The following is an 18,258-nucleotide window of genomic DNA, read 5'->3' as shown; positions in this document are numbered from 1 at the left end:
GCAGGAGCGGTGAGAGATCATAGAGCAACGTGATCGGGGCCCAGGAGAGGCAAGGGCCCAGGGGCAGCACAGGCCAGCCTACAATGCGATCTGTGCGCACTAGGTCCGTGTAGCAGAGCTGGTCTCCAGTCGTCTTGGTTAATCCTTGCCACTGGACCAAGACCTAGCTCTATCAAGCCTATGTGGTGTGCAACGGCCACCACACATTTAAAAAAAACCACGCACAGACATCTTCCACCCTTCAATATGTAGTTTGCGACCTGGAATATCAGGTCCTTCATTGAAACACCTGTGAACTCATTCCTTTTTGGTGTCGAAGCAAGTCATCCTCGATATGAGGGACCGCCTAAGAAGAAGCATTTGGAAAAGGCTAACATTACTGTATGATTTGCATTGTCCCTAATTTTACATCTTTATAGGATGAATATTTTATTTGTGAGCCAAAAAACAAAGGAGCCAGAATGGTAGATTACTCAAATTATAGATATTCTAATTGTATTCTCATTTCTCACCTGCTCCGTGAGCCAGTCTCTAACTGAAAGACTAGATTGGGAGGCATATTTTAATGCCTCTGCCAATGGAGCGCTATATGTGCTCGGGTGTGCCAAAGCAGAACCAGATCACATTTAAACCAATTTTCCCTCCTTCCCTGTGAGGGATCTCCTCCCTTCTGCGTGGCGCCTCACCTGATTGAGCCACCCACGTGAACCAGAACCTACCATTGATTATCGTATGCTTTCATTCACTGTGCTAGATAGCAATCAGGAGCAACAACTAGTCTGAGGAGACTGTACAACATCCCTAATGGTACTCCAACCGAGATTGGCTACCTCATCCTGGACCAGAGATCATACCTGGAACCTTTGCGGGCACGACATATATCCACAGAACCATCTGGGGGAGGAAGAAGAGTTCCGTTGCATATTTAATGACACACATTTAATTTTTTAAATAATATTTAGTCAAAACAGACCTAGGTCACAACAGTCTTCTCATATTTTTTCGTTCACTATTTTATTTCTCCTTCTTTGTAGGCTCTATGTCCATTTACATTCAGCTGACAAACAGGACAAATTGCTCTGCAATATATTTATTGAATTACAAAATGGCTATAAGTAGTTACCATAAACCTCATTCAACTTCTATTTTCTGCAAAAGCAGGCCTTTTTCTGCTCTCAATTAATAGTCAAGAGATACGTCTTTGAGAACAAGGATGCTTGATGTTGTGCTTATATGCAAGCTTTCAAGTGACTGTAAACACAAATGGACATGGTTGTGTAGTTTTGTCAGAATTTGGAGATTCATACCAGTCTTAAGTACCAAATTCATTCTTTCTCTTCGAATGTGCTCTGCTGTGAAGGCTCTTTGGAGCAGCCAGAGCCGAGTCAGGATCTCTCCACTTTTAGTGCATTATTAACACACAGAATTTTATCATATACTATTAATATGGGGGATTTTAGAACAATAATTCTGATGCACGATAGGCAAAAAATGTAATTACGGCCCACCAAGACTGAATGTCAGAAAGGTTGTCTGACAGTGCTGAGACATTGGAGGGATCGAGTGAGATGGTGGAACTGGGCGTTATCAGCATACATGTGGAAGCTGAGTCTATGTACATGGATTATATACATGGATTATGCAGATGAGGAAGAGGAAGGGGAACCAAGGATGGATCTTCGGGTAAGTCCGGTGGGGCAGGAAGTGAAGCCATTGATGATGTTCTGCCTACGACTGGATGGGTCAGAGTGGAACCAAGCGAGGGCAGTCCCACTGAACCCGAGAATGAAGGAGAGGTATTGGAGCAGGATTTTATGGTCAACAGACTAGGGTGTCAATAATAGAGGTCAAAAAAGATGGAAGGATAATGGCCCTGAATTCGCTGCCGACATCAAACGGAATCCACACTTAACTCGCGTGAACCCCCCTTCGAAATGTTGCTTTCAAATGCTGCAGAGTTGTGCGCAGCATAGTAGCCCACGGATCCCATGAGCGCATGTTGTGCGTATGTGAATCTGGGATCACGTGGGGTGGTGCTCCTTTCACTTGCTGACTCTTAGCCAATCAGGAAACAGAGGAGATTGCAGATTTGCCCACAACTCATTTTAAATCACTTGGCAGTCAGAAATGCCATTTTATTAATAAATTACGATTATTGCAACAGCATGTAATACACAAACCAAGATTATAATACACAAACCTATAATTACAGTCTTAGGGGCTGAAATTGCCCACAACCCAAAACGGGGCACACATGCATGCTGTTTCAATGGTTTTTACCGCAGCTGTGGTTGAGGTCGCCTCGAGCGAAATTCCGCTCCTTGTTGTTTTTTTTAAAATTCGGATCCAGAAGTCGCTCTAAATGGGGGCGGTGACTACATTAGAGGGGCGGATACGCGGTGGTGGCAACACCTAAAGGGCGGAAGTTTGGGGTCACGTCACCACGTCACCACGGCTCTCCCCTTCACTTAAAGGGGAGAGCCTTCGCGATTTTAAAACATCGGTCCACTGGATCACCAGGGAGTGTTTCGGCCAGGCCAGCGGCCTGCCACCCAAGAGGGGGTGCCAGGGTGCCTGTTGGCGGCCCGGCCATACCCGGGGTATAATTGTCGGGCCGACATGGCAGCCAGCTGACAAAACAAAAAACGCGGCGGCAGCGGCAGTGCATCCTCCCCTTTAAAGGAAGCCGCACCACCGTTGCAGAAGGCCACGGTCTTACTGGACCACCGTGAAAAAACAGGTTTCAGAACCACCGGGCAAGCCGAAGATTTTCAAGCGGAATTTCGCCGTTGGGGCGGGGGGCAGGAGGGTAGATGATGCACTCAACACGAATCGGCAGCAGCGGAGCGGTGGGGGTGGGGGAATTTGGGCTCCACCAGGGAACCTCGGATGGGCAATTGGCCTATCAGAGGCCATTCCACGAAAATTCGGCGGCCACTCCACTCCGCAGCGTAGCTGCCAATTTGCAGTGGTAACAGGCCTTAAGGAGAGGGGCAATTTCGGCCCCTTGTAGTCCTATTGAATTTGTTTCTCCTCTATTAAACCAAGTAACTTTTGATGAATTTAAATAATCTAAAATGGAGAGTTTAAATGTGTGATAACATGAAGACATGAAAGTGAATTAAATCCTATCTAAATAGAAGTTGGGAAATAATTAAATCAAAATTACATAAGGCTTTTAAGCAGCAGAGACTAGGACACAAAAATGTCCTATTTTCAAAATCGAACAAATGAAAGTTTCTGTTAAAGTTTGTATCCGCTCAGACATGAACCAGTGCCTCATTGTTATGGGCTGTAACATAAACCAATACAACATTCTCATCACACCACCACCCACACCCCCCCCCCACTCCCCTTACGCTATGAAACAGACTCCTGCGCCTGTTTGCACCAGACGTAATAATTTTCAGGGTAATTAACGCAGTAGGTGGGCAATTAGCCCAACTTTTCGCCAGCACGTTGATTTGAATGGGTAGGTGAAACATGGAACGAAGCTGATGTGCAGTCGGAACTTGACAGTTCGCAAGTTCGGGATTTGGGACATGCGGAAATCCCAAATTTACGGGCAATTTCAAAGGCGGTATGACGGCGAATTCAGGGGCCAATCTAATGTACCATTTTCACAGTCACATTATAATACTTGCATTTCTTCTGTCGGCTACTTTAAAACTTTTCAAACCACTTAACACAATACTTTTCAAAAGCAATTCAGTTACATGTTGAGCCTCCCTTATCCGGAACCCTGGGGACCTGGCCTGTTCCGAATGAGAGATTATTTCCGGATAAGGGGAGGTGTTTTCAATAGTTTACACTCCCAGTGGGGGGGGTTGGTGAGGGAGGGAAGCCGGCACTGATTCGACACTGCAGCAGTCGGCACTGGGGTGGGGTGGGATGGGAAGAGGAGGAGGTTGGCGGGCCGTAGGGCCCCTAAGGTGTCGGTGGGCCTCAAGGTGTTGTCCCCGAAGTTGTGTAAATGTAGTTTTCATTGATATGTAAATTTTTCACCGGCTGCGTTGTGTGCATGCGCCACCAGGCAGCCGGGAATGGTTCCGAACGAGGGAGTTACGATAAAGGAGGTTCAACCTGTACCAGTGTTTTGTGGGAAAATATGACAGAGTAGTAAGATAAATAATTGGTTAATCCATGTTTTGGTGGCATTATTTAAGGAAGGAATATGGGAAAGGACAATGGAAGAATTCCCTGGTCTTTTTCAAATAGTGTCATAAGTTCTTTTAATAGATTCTTTTAATATTCATCTTAACAGGGAAATGAGACCTTGCTCGAGCATCTCATCTCAAAGATTATATTTTCGACAATGCAGCACTCTCTCAATACTGTAGTTAAAGTCTCAACCTAGATCATGCCCTCAAGTACGACTGTGTGGCTCAAGTCCACAATCCTCTGACTCAGAGGCAAAAGTGCCAAGGAAAATGGTGCAACGTGGCTTCAGTGTGCACTATCTACCAGATGCATTGCAGTAACTTGCCCAGGCTTCTTCAATAGCACCTCCCAAGCCCGCAACCTCTACCATCTAGGAGAAGGACAGATGGGTACACCACCATCTCCAAGTCACACACCATCCTGACTTGGAAAGATATCTCCGTTCCTTTAACCTGAAACACCCTATCTAACAGAAGTGTGGGAGTACCTTCACCACACGGCTCACCACCATCTTCTCAAGGGCAATAAATGCTGGCCTTCCTAGTGACTCCTACATCCCGTGAATGAATAAAAAAAATGTTCTCTCAAATAATGATTATTTGATAACGACTACAGTATTTTCATGTTAGCATCTTGTATTCAAAACATCAAATCATGACTGAAACAAATTAATATATTCTAGTCAAATATTAAAAAGAGCATTCAACCAAAAACTACGTGGAACCAAATTTTACGACCACAGACAAAACACAGTCTTTAAATAAATTCCTTTTCTAGTTAAGTTAAAACTATCCAGTAGATCTTTGCTAATCTTCTGGACGACTCTCCTTTATTCGTAAAATAAGTAAGAGAAGCATTACAGCTAATGCAGTAAAACAAGACTGTGTGCAACCTCAAGATGCCCATCAAATTATTAGTTCTGATGAATTTAGTGACACGATGGGCCACCGAAGAGAAATACTTCAAACTAAGTATAGACCTGCCAGAATGAGTGAAATCCAGTGGGATTTGTAGCACTAACCACACAAAAAACAAACATGGTCAAAATCAGCATTCAGGCTCAGTTGTACCCTGGCGATGGCCTGTCTCGGCTTCATTTTCCTGAGCACCCATCCCAAAAGTGAACTTTCTTCAGTGGTGATTATAGCAACAAAATCGCATCTCCTGGTAACGACAGGAAGAAGTCATTTCAAATCACCTGGAACAGGTCACTTCACACCAGTAAGGATGGGCACTGTAAAAATAGCTGCTGCAAATCACAAGTTTTCGAACCAACTTGTTGGCTATTTTCAATTAAAAATCATCCCAACGGTGGTAGTGTACCTGCGTGAAAGTCTTCCTTCCCCAACTCCACAGCAAAGCATTGAAAACAGCTCCAATTTGCATCAGTGTGAAAATAAAGTTCACACTGCATCCTTTAATGCAGTGATAATATATTCGCTCTTTCATCTGCAAGACAGCACCTCCGTCAATACTGCATTAGTGTAGATTATGGGCTCAATTCATGGAGTGGGGCTTGAACCCACAACTTTTTAAACTCAGAGGTGAGAGTACTGCCAATTGAGGCATGCTGACACATGGAAATCACAATCACAATCGTCTGCATGAGACTGGTGCTAAATGGAGGAGTGCCATTAGGCCTGCCCAAATAGCAAATCTCATCATCTACACATCTGGCTGTGGTATAATTGCCTTTAGAGCCAAAACTGGAATTTGCTTGGAGTGCACCATGGTTAGGTTTCCTCATGAGGAGCATAATGGATTACAGTATCAAAAAAAGCTATATAGTCACTCAAATCATCATCATAGGCAGTCCCTCAGAATCGAGGAAGGCTTGCTTCCACTCTTAACATGAGTTCTTAGGTACAGTCCAATACGAGCGCCTCAGTCCCGTCACAAGTGGGACAGATAGTCATTGAGGGAAAGGCTGGGTGGGACTGGTTTGCCGCACGCTCTTTCCGCTGCCTGCGCTTGATTTCTGCATGCTCTCGGCCACGAGACTCGAGGTGCTCAGCACCCTCCCGGATGCACTTCCTCCACTCCACAGTCTGTGGCCAAGGACTCCCAGGTGTCAGTGGGGATGCTGCACTTTTTCAGGGAGGCTTTGAGGATGTCCTTGTTTCTGCTGCCCACCTTTGGCTCATTTGCCGTGAAGGAGTTCAGAGTAGAGCGCTTGCTTTGGGAGTCTCGTGTCTGGCATGCGGACTATGTGGCCTGCCCAGCGGAGCTGATCAAGTGTGGTCAGTGCTTCAATGCTGGTGAAATTGACCTGGTCGAGGATGCGAACGTTGGTGCATTTGTCCTCCCAGGAGATTTGTAGGATCTTGCGGCGACATCGTTGGTGGCATTTCGTCAGCGACTTGAGATGTCTACTGTACATGGTCCATGTTTCTGAGCCGTACAGGAGGGCGGGTATTACTACAGCTCTGTAGACCGTGAGCTTGGTGACAGTTTTGAGGGCCTGGTCTTCAAACACACTTTTCCTCAGCCGAAGGCTGCACTGGCGCAGGCGTTGGATCTCGTCTTCAATGCCTGCTCTTGTTGATAGGAGGCTCCCGATCTATGGGAAGTGTTCCACGTTGTCCAAGGTCGCGCCGTGGATCTTGATGACTGGGGGGTCAATGCTGTGCAGTGAGGACAGGCTGGTGGAGGACCTTTGTCTGACTGATGTTTAGCGTAAGGCCTATGCTTTTGTACGCCTCAGTAAATTCGTCGACTATGTCCTGGAGTTCAGCCTCCGTATGTGTGCAGGTGCAGAGGTTGGGATGGTCTTGAACTTGGCCTGGAGTCGGCGAAGTTTGAACAGGTTCTGTAGTTTAGTTCCACTCCAATGGGGAGCTTGTCGAAACAGTAGGAACATTTTAAATCTAAAGCATGAGGGAACCAATAGCCAATATAGGTCAGTGAGGACAAATATAATGAGTGATCAGTACTTGTTGCAGGAATAGTGTATGAGCAGAAGATCTTTGGATGAGCTGAAGTTTAAGGATGGGAGGCCGACTAGGAGAGTATTGAAAGAGTCAGGTCCGAATGTGACAAAACGATGAGAGTTTCAACAGCAAATGTGCCAAGGTAAAGATGGAGGCAGGTAATGTTAGAGGTGGAGGCAGGAGTCTTTGATTATTCAGTGGTATACCTCATGAGATCACAGGGAGGAAAAAAACTGCTTTTAAAAAACAGCAGAGTGATCTATTCTATTTTGCAAAATGTGCCTGTTATTACCCAACGTGACAGGGGTTGCAGCTATGGAGCAATCTGTGATTGAAACCATCCCAGACTGAAAGCCAAAGGATAGCATGGGGTCAGAAACATAGGCAGCTCCCTCTCTTACACCTCCAATGGAGAGGTATGCAGATATAAGCGAGAACAGAAAAAACAAGCTTTTCATTTTTATATAGCGCCGTTAACGTAGTGCGCTTTCCAAGGCGCTTCACAACAGTGTTACAGACAAACAGATAAATTTGACACCGAACCACAGAAGAAACTAAGGCAGATGATCAAAAGCTTGTTTCAAGAGGCAGGTTTTAACAAGCATCTTAAAGGAGGAAAGAGGTAGAAAAGCATAAAGGTTTAGGGAGGGAGTTCCAGAGCTTAGAGCCTAGGCAGCTGAAGGCACGTCCACCGATGGTTGAGCAGTTAACATGAGGGATGTTCAAGAGGCCAGAATTTGAGGAGCGCAGACATCTCGTGGGTTTGTGAGGCTGAAAAAGATTACAGAGATAGGGAGGGGCAAGTCCATGGAGTGATTTGTAAACGATGAGAATTTTGAAATCGAGGCATTGTTTAACATGGAGCCAATGTAGGTCAGAAAGCACAGGGGTGATGGGTAATCTTCATGGTGCGGGTTAATACACGGGCTGCTGAGTTTTGGATGACTTCAAGTTTATGGAGGTGGAAAAAAGCAGTTTTAGTTATGCCATGGATATGTGGCTGGAAACTCATTTCAGGGTCAAAAATGACACGTCGGTTGCGAAGTCTTGTTCACCCTCAGATTGAGGCTAGGGAGAGAGATGGAGTCAGTGGTTAGGGAACGCAGTTTGTGGCAGAGACCAAAGATAATGGCTTCGGTCTTCCCAATATTTAATTGGAGAAAATTTCTGCTCTTTGCTTTGGAGGCAGTTCAGAGAAGGTTCACTCGGTTGATTCCAGGGACGAGGGGGTTGACTTATGAGGAAAGGTTGAGTAGGTTGGGCCTCTATTCATTGAAATTCAGAAGAATGAGAGGTGATCTTAACGAAACGTGTAAGATTATGAGGGGGCTTGACAAGCTGGATGCAGAGAGATGTTTCCACTGATGGGGGAGACTAGAACTAGAGGGCATGACCTTAGAATAAGAGGCCGCCCATTTAAAACAGAGAAGAGGAGGAATGTCTTGTCTCAGAAGGTTGTAAATCTGTGAAATTCGCTGCCTCAGAGAGCTGTGGAAGCTGGGACATTGAATACATTTAAGACAGAAATAGACAGTTTCTTAAAAGATAGGGGGATAAGGGGTTATGGGGAGCGGGCAGGGAAGTGGAGTTGAGTCCATGATCAGAACAGCCATAATCTTATTGAATAGCGGAGCAGGCTCGAGGGGCCTACTCCTGTTCCTATTTCTTATGTTTTTATAAGGGTGCTGAGGATCTGAATCTCTACTTTACCCAGTGTTTAAAGGGACATGCTTCTGCTTCACTTCAAGGCATGCCAGTCACTGGGAGTGAAATCCTGAGTGCATGGGTAAAGTGATCTTGTTCTTTTTCTAAATAAAATTCAGATTGTAAAAATTCTACAACTTACGGTAAAGGAATACAATTAAAGGAGCTTGGAAGAATCTGAAAGATAATGTCCACAAGACAACACAAACTTGGGTTGAAAGGGGGTAAACTGGGCAAAAATCTCAAATGAAGACTTATCTTTGTTCATAATTTTTGCTATCTAAATTAGTCAGATTAGCAATTTTGATAACTATCCATCTTTGACACAGCCCCCAAAGCAAGCCTGCCTGCCCACAACAGGCTCTGAAAGGTTTCCCAATTCCTACCTCCTTGCATCCCCCAGAGACACCTCCAAATCCATTAAGTAATTTTGTAGGGGCAAAAGTAGCAGAAAATTAACATGAGCACGCTAAGAGGTTTCAGGCTCATGTATTTCAAGAGAGGGAAAAAAATCAATCAAACTGCCTGAATTGTCACTATACGGTACAACCCTGTCATAATTTAGAAATTAATAACGAGCACCCAAAGAGCCTTCCAGAGGATTTATTCACAGAGTACCCTGAATGATTACATAATTATGCAGTAAACAGATTGGTAAATGCATTTGGGGAAGTTTTATTTAAAAAAATACACAATGGAAACATAGCAGCGTTATGACTGATTATATCAGGCTGTATAACATGATTGATTCATTAGTTAAAGCCCCACAGGGTAAAAGTATAAATTGCACTTTTATTCTTGGTCTCAGAAACGTCCAAATAGTCCTACTATAGAATTATAATTAATTCTTTGATGAAAAGTCTTCAACCTTTTACTGGCACTGGCAGAAAACTATGTCAATCCAAATTCAGAAAATGATTTACAACCTCCCATTTCGTAAAGTATGATTTACATGAAAAATACACTTGCGCAAGTACTGGCTCCTTTTTTACATCAAGTGTTGCTGGCGTCATATTATTGTTCTGTGGCAGAAGTAACATTTTCAGGGGTTTAATGGATCACTTGAAGGCACAAATATATGTGCAGCCTTCTTCCATGGTATCCAATTGCTGTTACGTCAACACAGAAGATGCCACGGCAAGATTCAACAGTATAATTACTCTAAAATACATCAACATTTATTGGCAATTATAATACAATATTTCAGAATACAAAATACAATATATTAGTCAAATTTTACCTGTGTAAAATAAACCACATTATGCTCTTCATAAAGAACAACATTGGTTTGTGTGTTTACAGCAATAATACTTTCAGTCTGGTAGGGCAGGGGTTACTTGTGCTCGAGGGTATTTTTAACATTAAGAAATTAACAATTGTTTGCGGTAAAGAATAATCCTGAACTGCTGTGCTCTGCCAACATTGGGGAATGCATCTGTGATTTTCGGAATGGGAACAGTGGAATATTTCAATGCACTGTTCGGAAGTCATCATTTGCTTTCTTAAAGCGTTCTCGTCAAACGTGGAGCAACAAAGCAGCTGCTCAGTGCAAGATGACGATTATGAACTGGTGCATCCCCCTTCCCCCAGTAGCCTCCCTTGCTCTTCTGAAGGTGCCAACTATCACTGGTGTATGGTCTACGGGTGCGACACAGCCCTGGGTTACCTCGCCAACAGAGCTATTCTTCACGTGAGCCTAGACAGTGACTGTAAGAGGGTATTACAGCAGAGTCTGATCCAGTCCCGACCTGACATTCACACTTCACTGTAAGAGTTACTGGATATCTGAACATCGACAAACTTAGCAAACACAAGGAATTGAACTTGGGAACGTCTGGTCTATATGTCTTATTAGTACACCGTCATATAATATAAAAAGCCATAGGAGTATATAAGCCATATAACTATTTCCTACATTACAACAGTGACCACACTCCAAAAGTACTTAATTGGCTGTAAAGCGCTTTGAGACGTCCGGTGGTTGTGAAAGGCGCTACATAAATCCAAGTCTGTCTTTTTATAGGAGGTACCATGGGCCCAAGTTTCGGCCTCAGTTGCTCCTGATTTTTTGGAGCAACTGGTGTAGAACTGAGTATCGTAGAAATTCAAATTCTTGGCATTTAGTTTGCTCCAGTTCTAGTCAGTTAGAACAGTTTCACTTTGGAACAGAATTTATTTTTCAAAAGGGGGCGTGTCCGGCCACTTACACCTGTTTTCAAAGTTTCGGCAGTGAAAACTTACTCCATACTAACTTAGAATGGAGTAAGTGAAGATTTTTGTACGTACGAAAAAACCTTGTCTACACTTTAGAAAATCAGGCGTAGGCTACAAATTAGGCGTAGGGAATGGGGGGGGGGGGGTTTAAAGGAAAGTTTACAAACATTAAACACTTCAGTTTTACAAATAAAGAGCCATCATCAATAATAAATGATAAATACATCAATAAATCAACCAATAAATCAATCAAAAAAAATTAATAAAAAATACATTTTTAAAAATTCAAATAAAAAAAAACATTTTCTACTTACCGACTGCAGCACCGGGAGTCCTTCAACAGCGTGCTGGGATGGTCCCCCCAGTGTGTCTCTGTCAGTGTCTCTGTCTGTCTGTGTGTGTGATCTCACTCTGTCTGTCAGTGTCTGTGTTTCTGACAGCGAGGGGAGGGGGGGAAGGGGGAGAGGGAGGGAAGGAGAGAGGATGTAGGGAGGGAGGGAAGGAGAGAGGATGTAGGGAGGGAGGGAAGGAGAGAGGATGTAGGGAGGGAGGGAAGGAGAGAGGAGGGAGGGAAGGAGAGAGGAGGGAGGGAGGGAAGGAGCGAGGGGGCTAGGGAGGGAAGGAGCGAGGGGGCTAGGGAGGGAAGGAGCGAGGGGGTTAGGGAGGGAAGGAGCGAGGGGGCTAGGGAGGGAAGGAGCGAGGGGGCTAGGGAGGGAAGGAGCGAGGGGGCTAGGGAGGGAAGGAGCGAGGGGGCTAGGGAGGGAAGGAGCGAGGGGGCTAGGGAGGGAAGGAGCGAGGGGGCTAGGGAGGGAAGGAGCGAGGGGGCTAGGGAGGGAAGGAGCGAGGGGGCTAGGGAGGGAAGGAGCGAGGGGGCTAGGGAGGGAAGGAGCGAGGGGGCTAGGGAGGGAAGGAGCGAGGGGGCTAGGGAGGGAAGGAGCGAGGGGGCTAGGGAGGGAAGGAGCGAGGGGGCTAGGGAGGGAAGGAGCGAGGGGGCTAGGGAGGGAAGGAGCGAGGGGGCTAGGGAGGGAAGGAGCGAGGGGGCTAGGGAGGGAAGGAGCGAGGGGGCTAGGGAGGGAAGGAGCGAGGGGGCTAGGGAGGGAAGGAGCGAGGGGGCTAGGGACGGAAGGAGCGAGGGGGCTAGGGAGGGAAGGAGCGAGGGGGCTAGGGAGGGAAGGAGCGAGGGGGCTAGGGAGGGAAGGAGCGAGGGGGCTAGGGAGGGAAGGAGCGAGGGGGCTAGGGAGGGAAGGAGCGAGGGAGCTAGGGAGGGAAGGAGCGAGGGGGCTAGGGAGGGAAGGAGCGAGGGGGCTAGGGAGGGAAGGAGCGAGGGGGCTAGGGAGGGAAGGAGCGAGGGGGCTAGGGAGGGAAGGAGCGAGGGGGCTAGGGAGGGAAGGAGCGAGGGGGCTAGGGAGGGAAGGAGCGAGGGGGCTAGGGAGGGAAGGAGCGAGGGGGCTAGGGAGGGAAGGAGCGAGGGGGCTAGGGAGGGAAGGAGCGAGGGGGCTAGGGAGGGAAGGAGCGAGGGGGCTAGGGAGGGAAGGAGCGAGGGGGCTAGGGAGGGAAGGAGCGAGGGGGCTAGGGAGGGAAGGAGCGAGGGGGCTAGGGAGGGAAGGAGCGAGGGGGCTAGGGAGGGAAGGAGAGAGGGGGCTAGGGAGGGAAGGAGAGAAGGAGGCTGAATAGCCGGGCCCAAGACCTCGGGCTAGATTTACAGGTAGGTGGCGTCGGGTCTCGGGGGGGGGGGGGGGGCGGTGGAGAGAGTCGCGGAGGTCCGGGGGGGGGGGGGTGTGTGTGTGTGTGTGTGTGTGTGAGTGTGAGAGAGAGAGAGAGTCGCGGGGGGGGGGTGAGAGAGTCGCGGAGGTCCGGGGGGGGGGGGGGTCGTCAAATCGGGTCCGGAGGAAGCAGGAGCTGGGTGTGGGAGGAGCCTTATTCACGCAGCCCCAGTGAGGCCATTCGGCCAGGGCTAGGGGCTGCGTGCTTCGGGCCCCTCCCACAGTTTTGGGCGCCTGGAGCTACTGCACATGCGCGCCCACTGTCGCGCGCATGTGCAGAGGTCCCGGCACTGTTTTCAGCGCAGGGACCTGGCTCTGCCCCCAACAGCTCGTGCTGCGCTGCGCCCGGCTGCAGAAGACCTGCAGGGAGCCGGAGAATAGGGAAGTTATTTTTAGGCGCACTTTCTGGCGCGAAAAACAGGCGTCCAGGTCCGTGCTGCGCCGTTTTAGGCGCGTCTCGAAACTTGGGCCCTAAGAATTGTGTTTTGTTTTAAATAGAGCCAGTGGAATACATGACTAACTACAAACTAAACTGCACTCCTTTATATTAATGACTTTTTATGCTACATTTAGATTGAACTCAGAATACTTGAGACCCATGGTTATTGTGATGGGTTAAAAAAAATATCGATGAAGCTGGGTTTATTTACATTTCGTGACACAAATTGACTCCCTAATAAAAAATGTTTTTAAAACAAATAATTTTCGGAAACTGTTGCTTCCCCACCAATTTGTATAAACCTCACGATATATTTTACATTTGGTTTTGATAAATTTGCTGCGCTTGCATTTATCGATTATATGGTCAGTACATTAATCTCTCAGTGATTGCAGTGATTAATTATCTAGTCAATTCTTAAGAAATATGATTAAAAGGAGATTAATGTTGGTTCAGTGAACAGTGGTATATATTTATAACAGATGGGTTCACATGCCAATCCATAACAACTCTTAAAGCCACTGAAACATTAAAATAAATTTAACATATTCATGTGATGAAGTTAAGGAATGGTGGTGCTGGGAAATTTCACACATTACAATCAGTAACCATTAAATTCATTAAAATATTTTGCTGGGAATGGATGTGGATTATTGATCAGCTGAATCTTTATTGGATCACTCAAATGTCAAGATTTGATCAGGTGCTTAAAACAGAAGGCAAACCAGGCTTCTTTCTAAGATCTTCCTTCCTTTCACTCTCGACAGAGCACAGGTCCAGCTGCCCGACACTCTCCAAGTAGCCAATCTTCATGTGTGCTTAGACAGTGTTGGTAAACTATTTGACCATGGAGGTCATCACAGCCAAGTTTGATTTTTATACTTGCCCAACACACACACACTTTCCAGTGAGGGCATCAGAAGTAGCAGGAATCTGTCTGATCTCCCTCTGCCCTAGCTACAGGAGTGTGGAAGACAATTTTAGATCCCCGACTGAGACCAGCTTACCTTACAAAGGCAGGGATTTGAAGCTGGGACCTTTCTGGCCTCTATACCTCAGTTCCTCACAGGGCAGTAGCTTTACCAATTGAGGGGAACCAACCTTCTTACAGTTCTGGCGTGAATGTTAACAGCTAGTGAAGAATTTCTACGATTTATTTCACAGTGCTGTAACTACAGGGGCTCCTGTAGATTGAGAAAATACAGCAGCATAATGTTACATTAAAGTTGAATAAGGAAAGAAAACAGCACAGCAAGTTTCAAACTGGATTCTAAAATGGCCATCTTATGTCTCAAGAATCGAATGTAGCAATCATTGAGTTTGCGTGCATTGATGACATGACCTATATCTATTATACTTCACAGTTGGGTGCATGTGAGAAAAAGAACATAGGAGCTAAGTTATGATCTAGATCAGAGAGCAGTAGCTACAGCACCCAAAGAGAAGTGTGTGACAAGGTGTAGCTACCATGCCTTTATAGCAAGTAAAAAATAACTCTTATGGATACATGAAGCAGAAGAAGCACTTGCCCTGAGAGTCAACCAGAAAAAAAGTTAACCTACGGCCCATTTGCTCAGTGCTCGCTCATTTAGCCTATCACTCTAAAATAATCTGACAACTATGGTTATAAAAAAAATGACTCAAATATATTGAACCCTGTTTAAGAGCTGTTGGTGTGTACAATGGCATGCTTAAAATTAAACCCAAAGGCATGTCAAACACTATACAGGGTACTGACAAAATACAATGGAAATGACTGTCCTGTTGACAGAAGAGATTGACAGGGATTAGAAAGTTACGCTGGTGGTTCAGGGACTCTTTTGCAATATAATGCAGATTACTGTAATTTGGATGAATGCGAAATCTGAGCAACTGGAAGACAAAATACAAAGATCACTTCTGATATAAGTACACCTTGCAACTAAGGATCAGGTGAACCTCGGAAGGAAATTGTGTTCTTTGGGGCCTGCCCTCTGATTAGTAGGATTTGTGAGTGACATTTTACACAATCTACGACCCATAGATATAACATCCGCTCCTAACCGAACACATACTTCAGGCAAAGAATTGCGTTTGTAAGACAGCAATCGCACTGAATTAAACCACCACCAATATCATCTTACCTTCTAGTATACCCACATTGTCTCTGGCGTTGTATTGTGCATGCATGTTTCCCTTATAGACGAATATCATGGTTCCCTGATGACATTAAGGAAAAGGCACTGCACATTGTGGGAGTGTGCGATACAGACCAGGAAGCTCCATCTGTGCTGGTGATTGGGGGGGGTGGTAATCAGCCTCAAATTCGAAAGGGGAAAATAAAAATATCAATCTCCCTGCTCTCAATTGCTGTTCACTGACAATTGCTGGAAAGTGTGTCAATGGATGCCATGTGAGGGCATCAAGTCATGATGTCCTCTCACAACCAACAGCTCACATTTACAGAGCAGACATATGAAGAATGGACACTCGATCAAGACACCGAAGAGCTAACCATGGGAACTGCACTCGAGCACAAATTCAGTAAAGGAGAGAAAACTGGGAAAAGAAAACAAAGTTTGAGCTGAACTGAACCAGCATCATAAATAAGAATCTCAATTAAATAAATGAATCATTGGCCCGTAATTTGCAGACTTCAGAGGTGAGTACGAAGTGCTTATGCGCCCATAGGGGCTGCACAAGTTCCGGATTTTCGTGCATGCGCGAAATTCTTACGTCTGGTAAAAGCAGGAGTAAGGCCCGCTTTTACCAGTGTAAAAGTTTTAAAAAAATATTAAAATAATTTATTTTCAATCATTTATACATTAAAAATCCTGTGCAAGAAGTTAAGTTTATTTGTAACATTTAAATTTATTTTCAAAAAATTAATTTTTTGTTTTAAATACTTAATTAAATGGCATTTATTTAATTTAAAATATGTCATGGTTTTTTTCTATTTAGTAAATGTGCAGATGTATTTTTTTGGGTATCCCCATTCATGCTTATGGGGTTTCCGTATGTACAGAATCCCCATAAGCATGAATGGAGAGTCCCTTCTTTTATTGGTTGGGCTGGCCCACGTGATCCCAGGGGCACTTGCAAACCGCCTGCGCCCGAGATACGTGGACCTCTACCCGTAGATACCCAGAAAGGCCCAGGACAGCAAAACTCTGTACCTCCCGGACCACCAGGTATGCGGGCATTTTAGTTGCGGAAAATGTGGAGTAGCTTTTATGGTCTGAATACTGTTTTTCATTTAGTTCAGCAGCTCTTGGCCATTTGAACCAGAAAACTGATATGGAACTTTCTCAAATATAAAAAGTAAAATATTTTGATTATCTATGTCTTCACAAAACAAAGCTTTTTCTATTACTTGCTGCAAACGAAAACAGTGTTTGTAGTACACTCCCCTTTCACACCTGGGACCTGGTTTCAAATCCGGCCCAAACCCAATAGGATGAAAACCTCCCATCTCTCCTGGCCGTACCATTCCTAACTTAAATGGGTTTTGGCACTTGAGCCCTTAGCACAACAATGCTCAAAATGTGGCATAATGTGGTCATCGCAGTCAGGGAAAAGATCACTGATGTTGCCAGTAAAAAATAGCTGGTTAACTCAAATTATTTGACAATTCAATCTTTATCATCACTAAAGTTCTACTTTCCTATAGTATTTATTTTGCTTAATTCAAGTAACTGGATAATTCAATGTTTTAGCATACGAAATGGCAGTAGATCGCAGTCCTGCAGCAATGTTCAGGCGGCACTTCACCTGTCTGTACGTGAAAGAAACTGGAATTAATGCTAAAAGTGAAAACAAATTCCATTCCTCAACTTGATGTGTTTAAAACTCTCAACTTTTTGAATAACTTTTATAAGAGATCTAACAGCTTCAAACACCGGGACTTTGGATTCGCAAAGAAGATCTGAGCTCTGACTGAAATTCACACTTCTATAGGTGTGCTAGTCTCAACCGGGCCATTTGGGACACATGAGAATGGAAGAATGTAAAAGCAGGATTCTCTTCCTGCACTACCCGAAAACACCTTCAGGCAAATCCACCAGGGAGTTCCTCTGGCAGCATCTGTGGAGAATTCGTACACTAAAATGCACCAAGCCTTCTGACAAATTGAGGTGGTATTGATAACAGGTCACTGAATTGCAAAAAGACAACAAATATCAACACAAAGACAGAGCTGTTGTTACCTATCTAAATAAATGATGCCACACTTCATGTTCATCACACGAGTGACAAAGATGCAATTGTGTTTTCTACAAATTCAGATCAGTCATTGAAACCTCAGGTAGTGGTGTCAGTCGCTCCAGTTAGCAGTCTCAGCATCTTACTTCAGTATCTGCTTGCATGATAGTGAGACCAGGGATAATATCAATAGTGCACCATTGTGACCAGAACAAGATATGTGTTTTTGTACCTGTATTACTTCAATCTTTCTGCAGGCCGACTGAGCCAACTGTTGGTGAAGCAAGGCTGTTACGAATTGCTAACCTGCTTTATTTCACAGTGAGTGAACATACAGAGCAAAGGTTATGATCAGATTCATTAGTTCAAGTTACAACTTATCTTTGCATAAGCATACAAAAGAAATAACACTTCCCCACATCATATTTGTCTTAAACAAAAGGTTTTCCAACAGTTCCTTTAGAATTTCTGACCCTCAGCCTTCCTAAAGCTTCTCAGCTCTCTGTTTAAAAGCCCTCACAACATTCATTACAAAAGCCCCTCTGCTGGTGTCCTTGTCTGTCTTTCATTAGCTCCCTCTTTAAAAACAGGGATTAAAGAACTTTTCAACACAATGGTTGCAAGGTGTTTTTCGATTTCCTGGATATGCTAATAAATTGTTTATTGTTTAGTCTCTGGGGAAAGCAACTTCCAATTGCCATAATAATTGCCTTTTCTTTGGGCATGTCTTATAAACTTGTGAGAATACATTTTGCTCAAAAAATAATAAAAGCAGCTCTTTCCTTCCTCCCCTCCACCGCCTAATTCTTGCTGTGGAAAAATCTTTCAGGAATGGTGAGTTTTTCCATGTAAAACAGGTTCTCTCTCA

General features: G+C 45.0%; 1 protein-coding gene across 6 annotated transcripts in view; it reads right to left on the bottom strand.

Moving 5' to 3' along the window:
- The window catches only part of acbd6 (acyl-CoA binding domain containing 6), a 227,149-nt gene that overhangs the window by 61,530 nt on the left and 147,361 nt on the right, over positions 1-18,258 (bottom strand). For 2 of the 6 annotated variants that reach the window (XM_070886217.1, XM_070886219.1), the window contains exon 7: positions 855-894. The exons of the other annotated variants lie outside the window; for them this stretch is intronic. In XM_070886217.1, coding sequence (XP_070742318.1) covers positions 855-894 — 40 coding nt within the window. The remainder of the gene's footprint in view (positions 1-854; positions 895-18,258) is intronic. 6 annotated transcript variants of the gene reach the window in all.

The sequence above is a fragment of the Pristiophorus japonicus genome, chromosome 8 (assembly GCF_044704955.1).
Source record: "Pristiophorus japonicus isolate sPriJap1 chromosome 8, sPriJap1.hap1, whole genome shotgun sequence".
Classification (NCBI taxonomy): Eukaryota; Metazoa; Chordata; class Chondrichthyes; family Pristiophoridae; genus Pristiophorus; species Pristiophorus japonicus.
The sequence above is the reverse complement of the archived record's forward strand: the minus strand, read 5'-3'. Positions and strand labels throughout refer to the sequence as shown.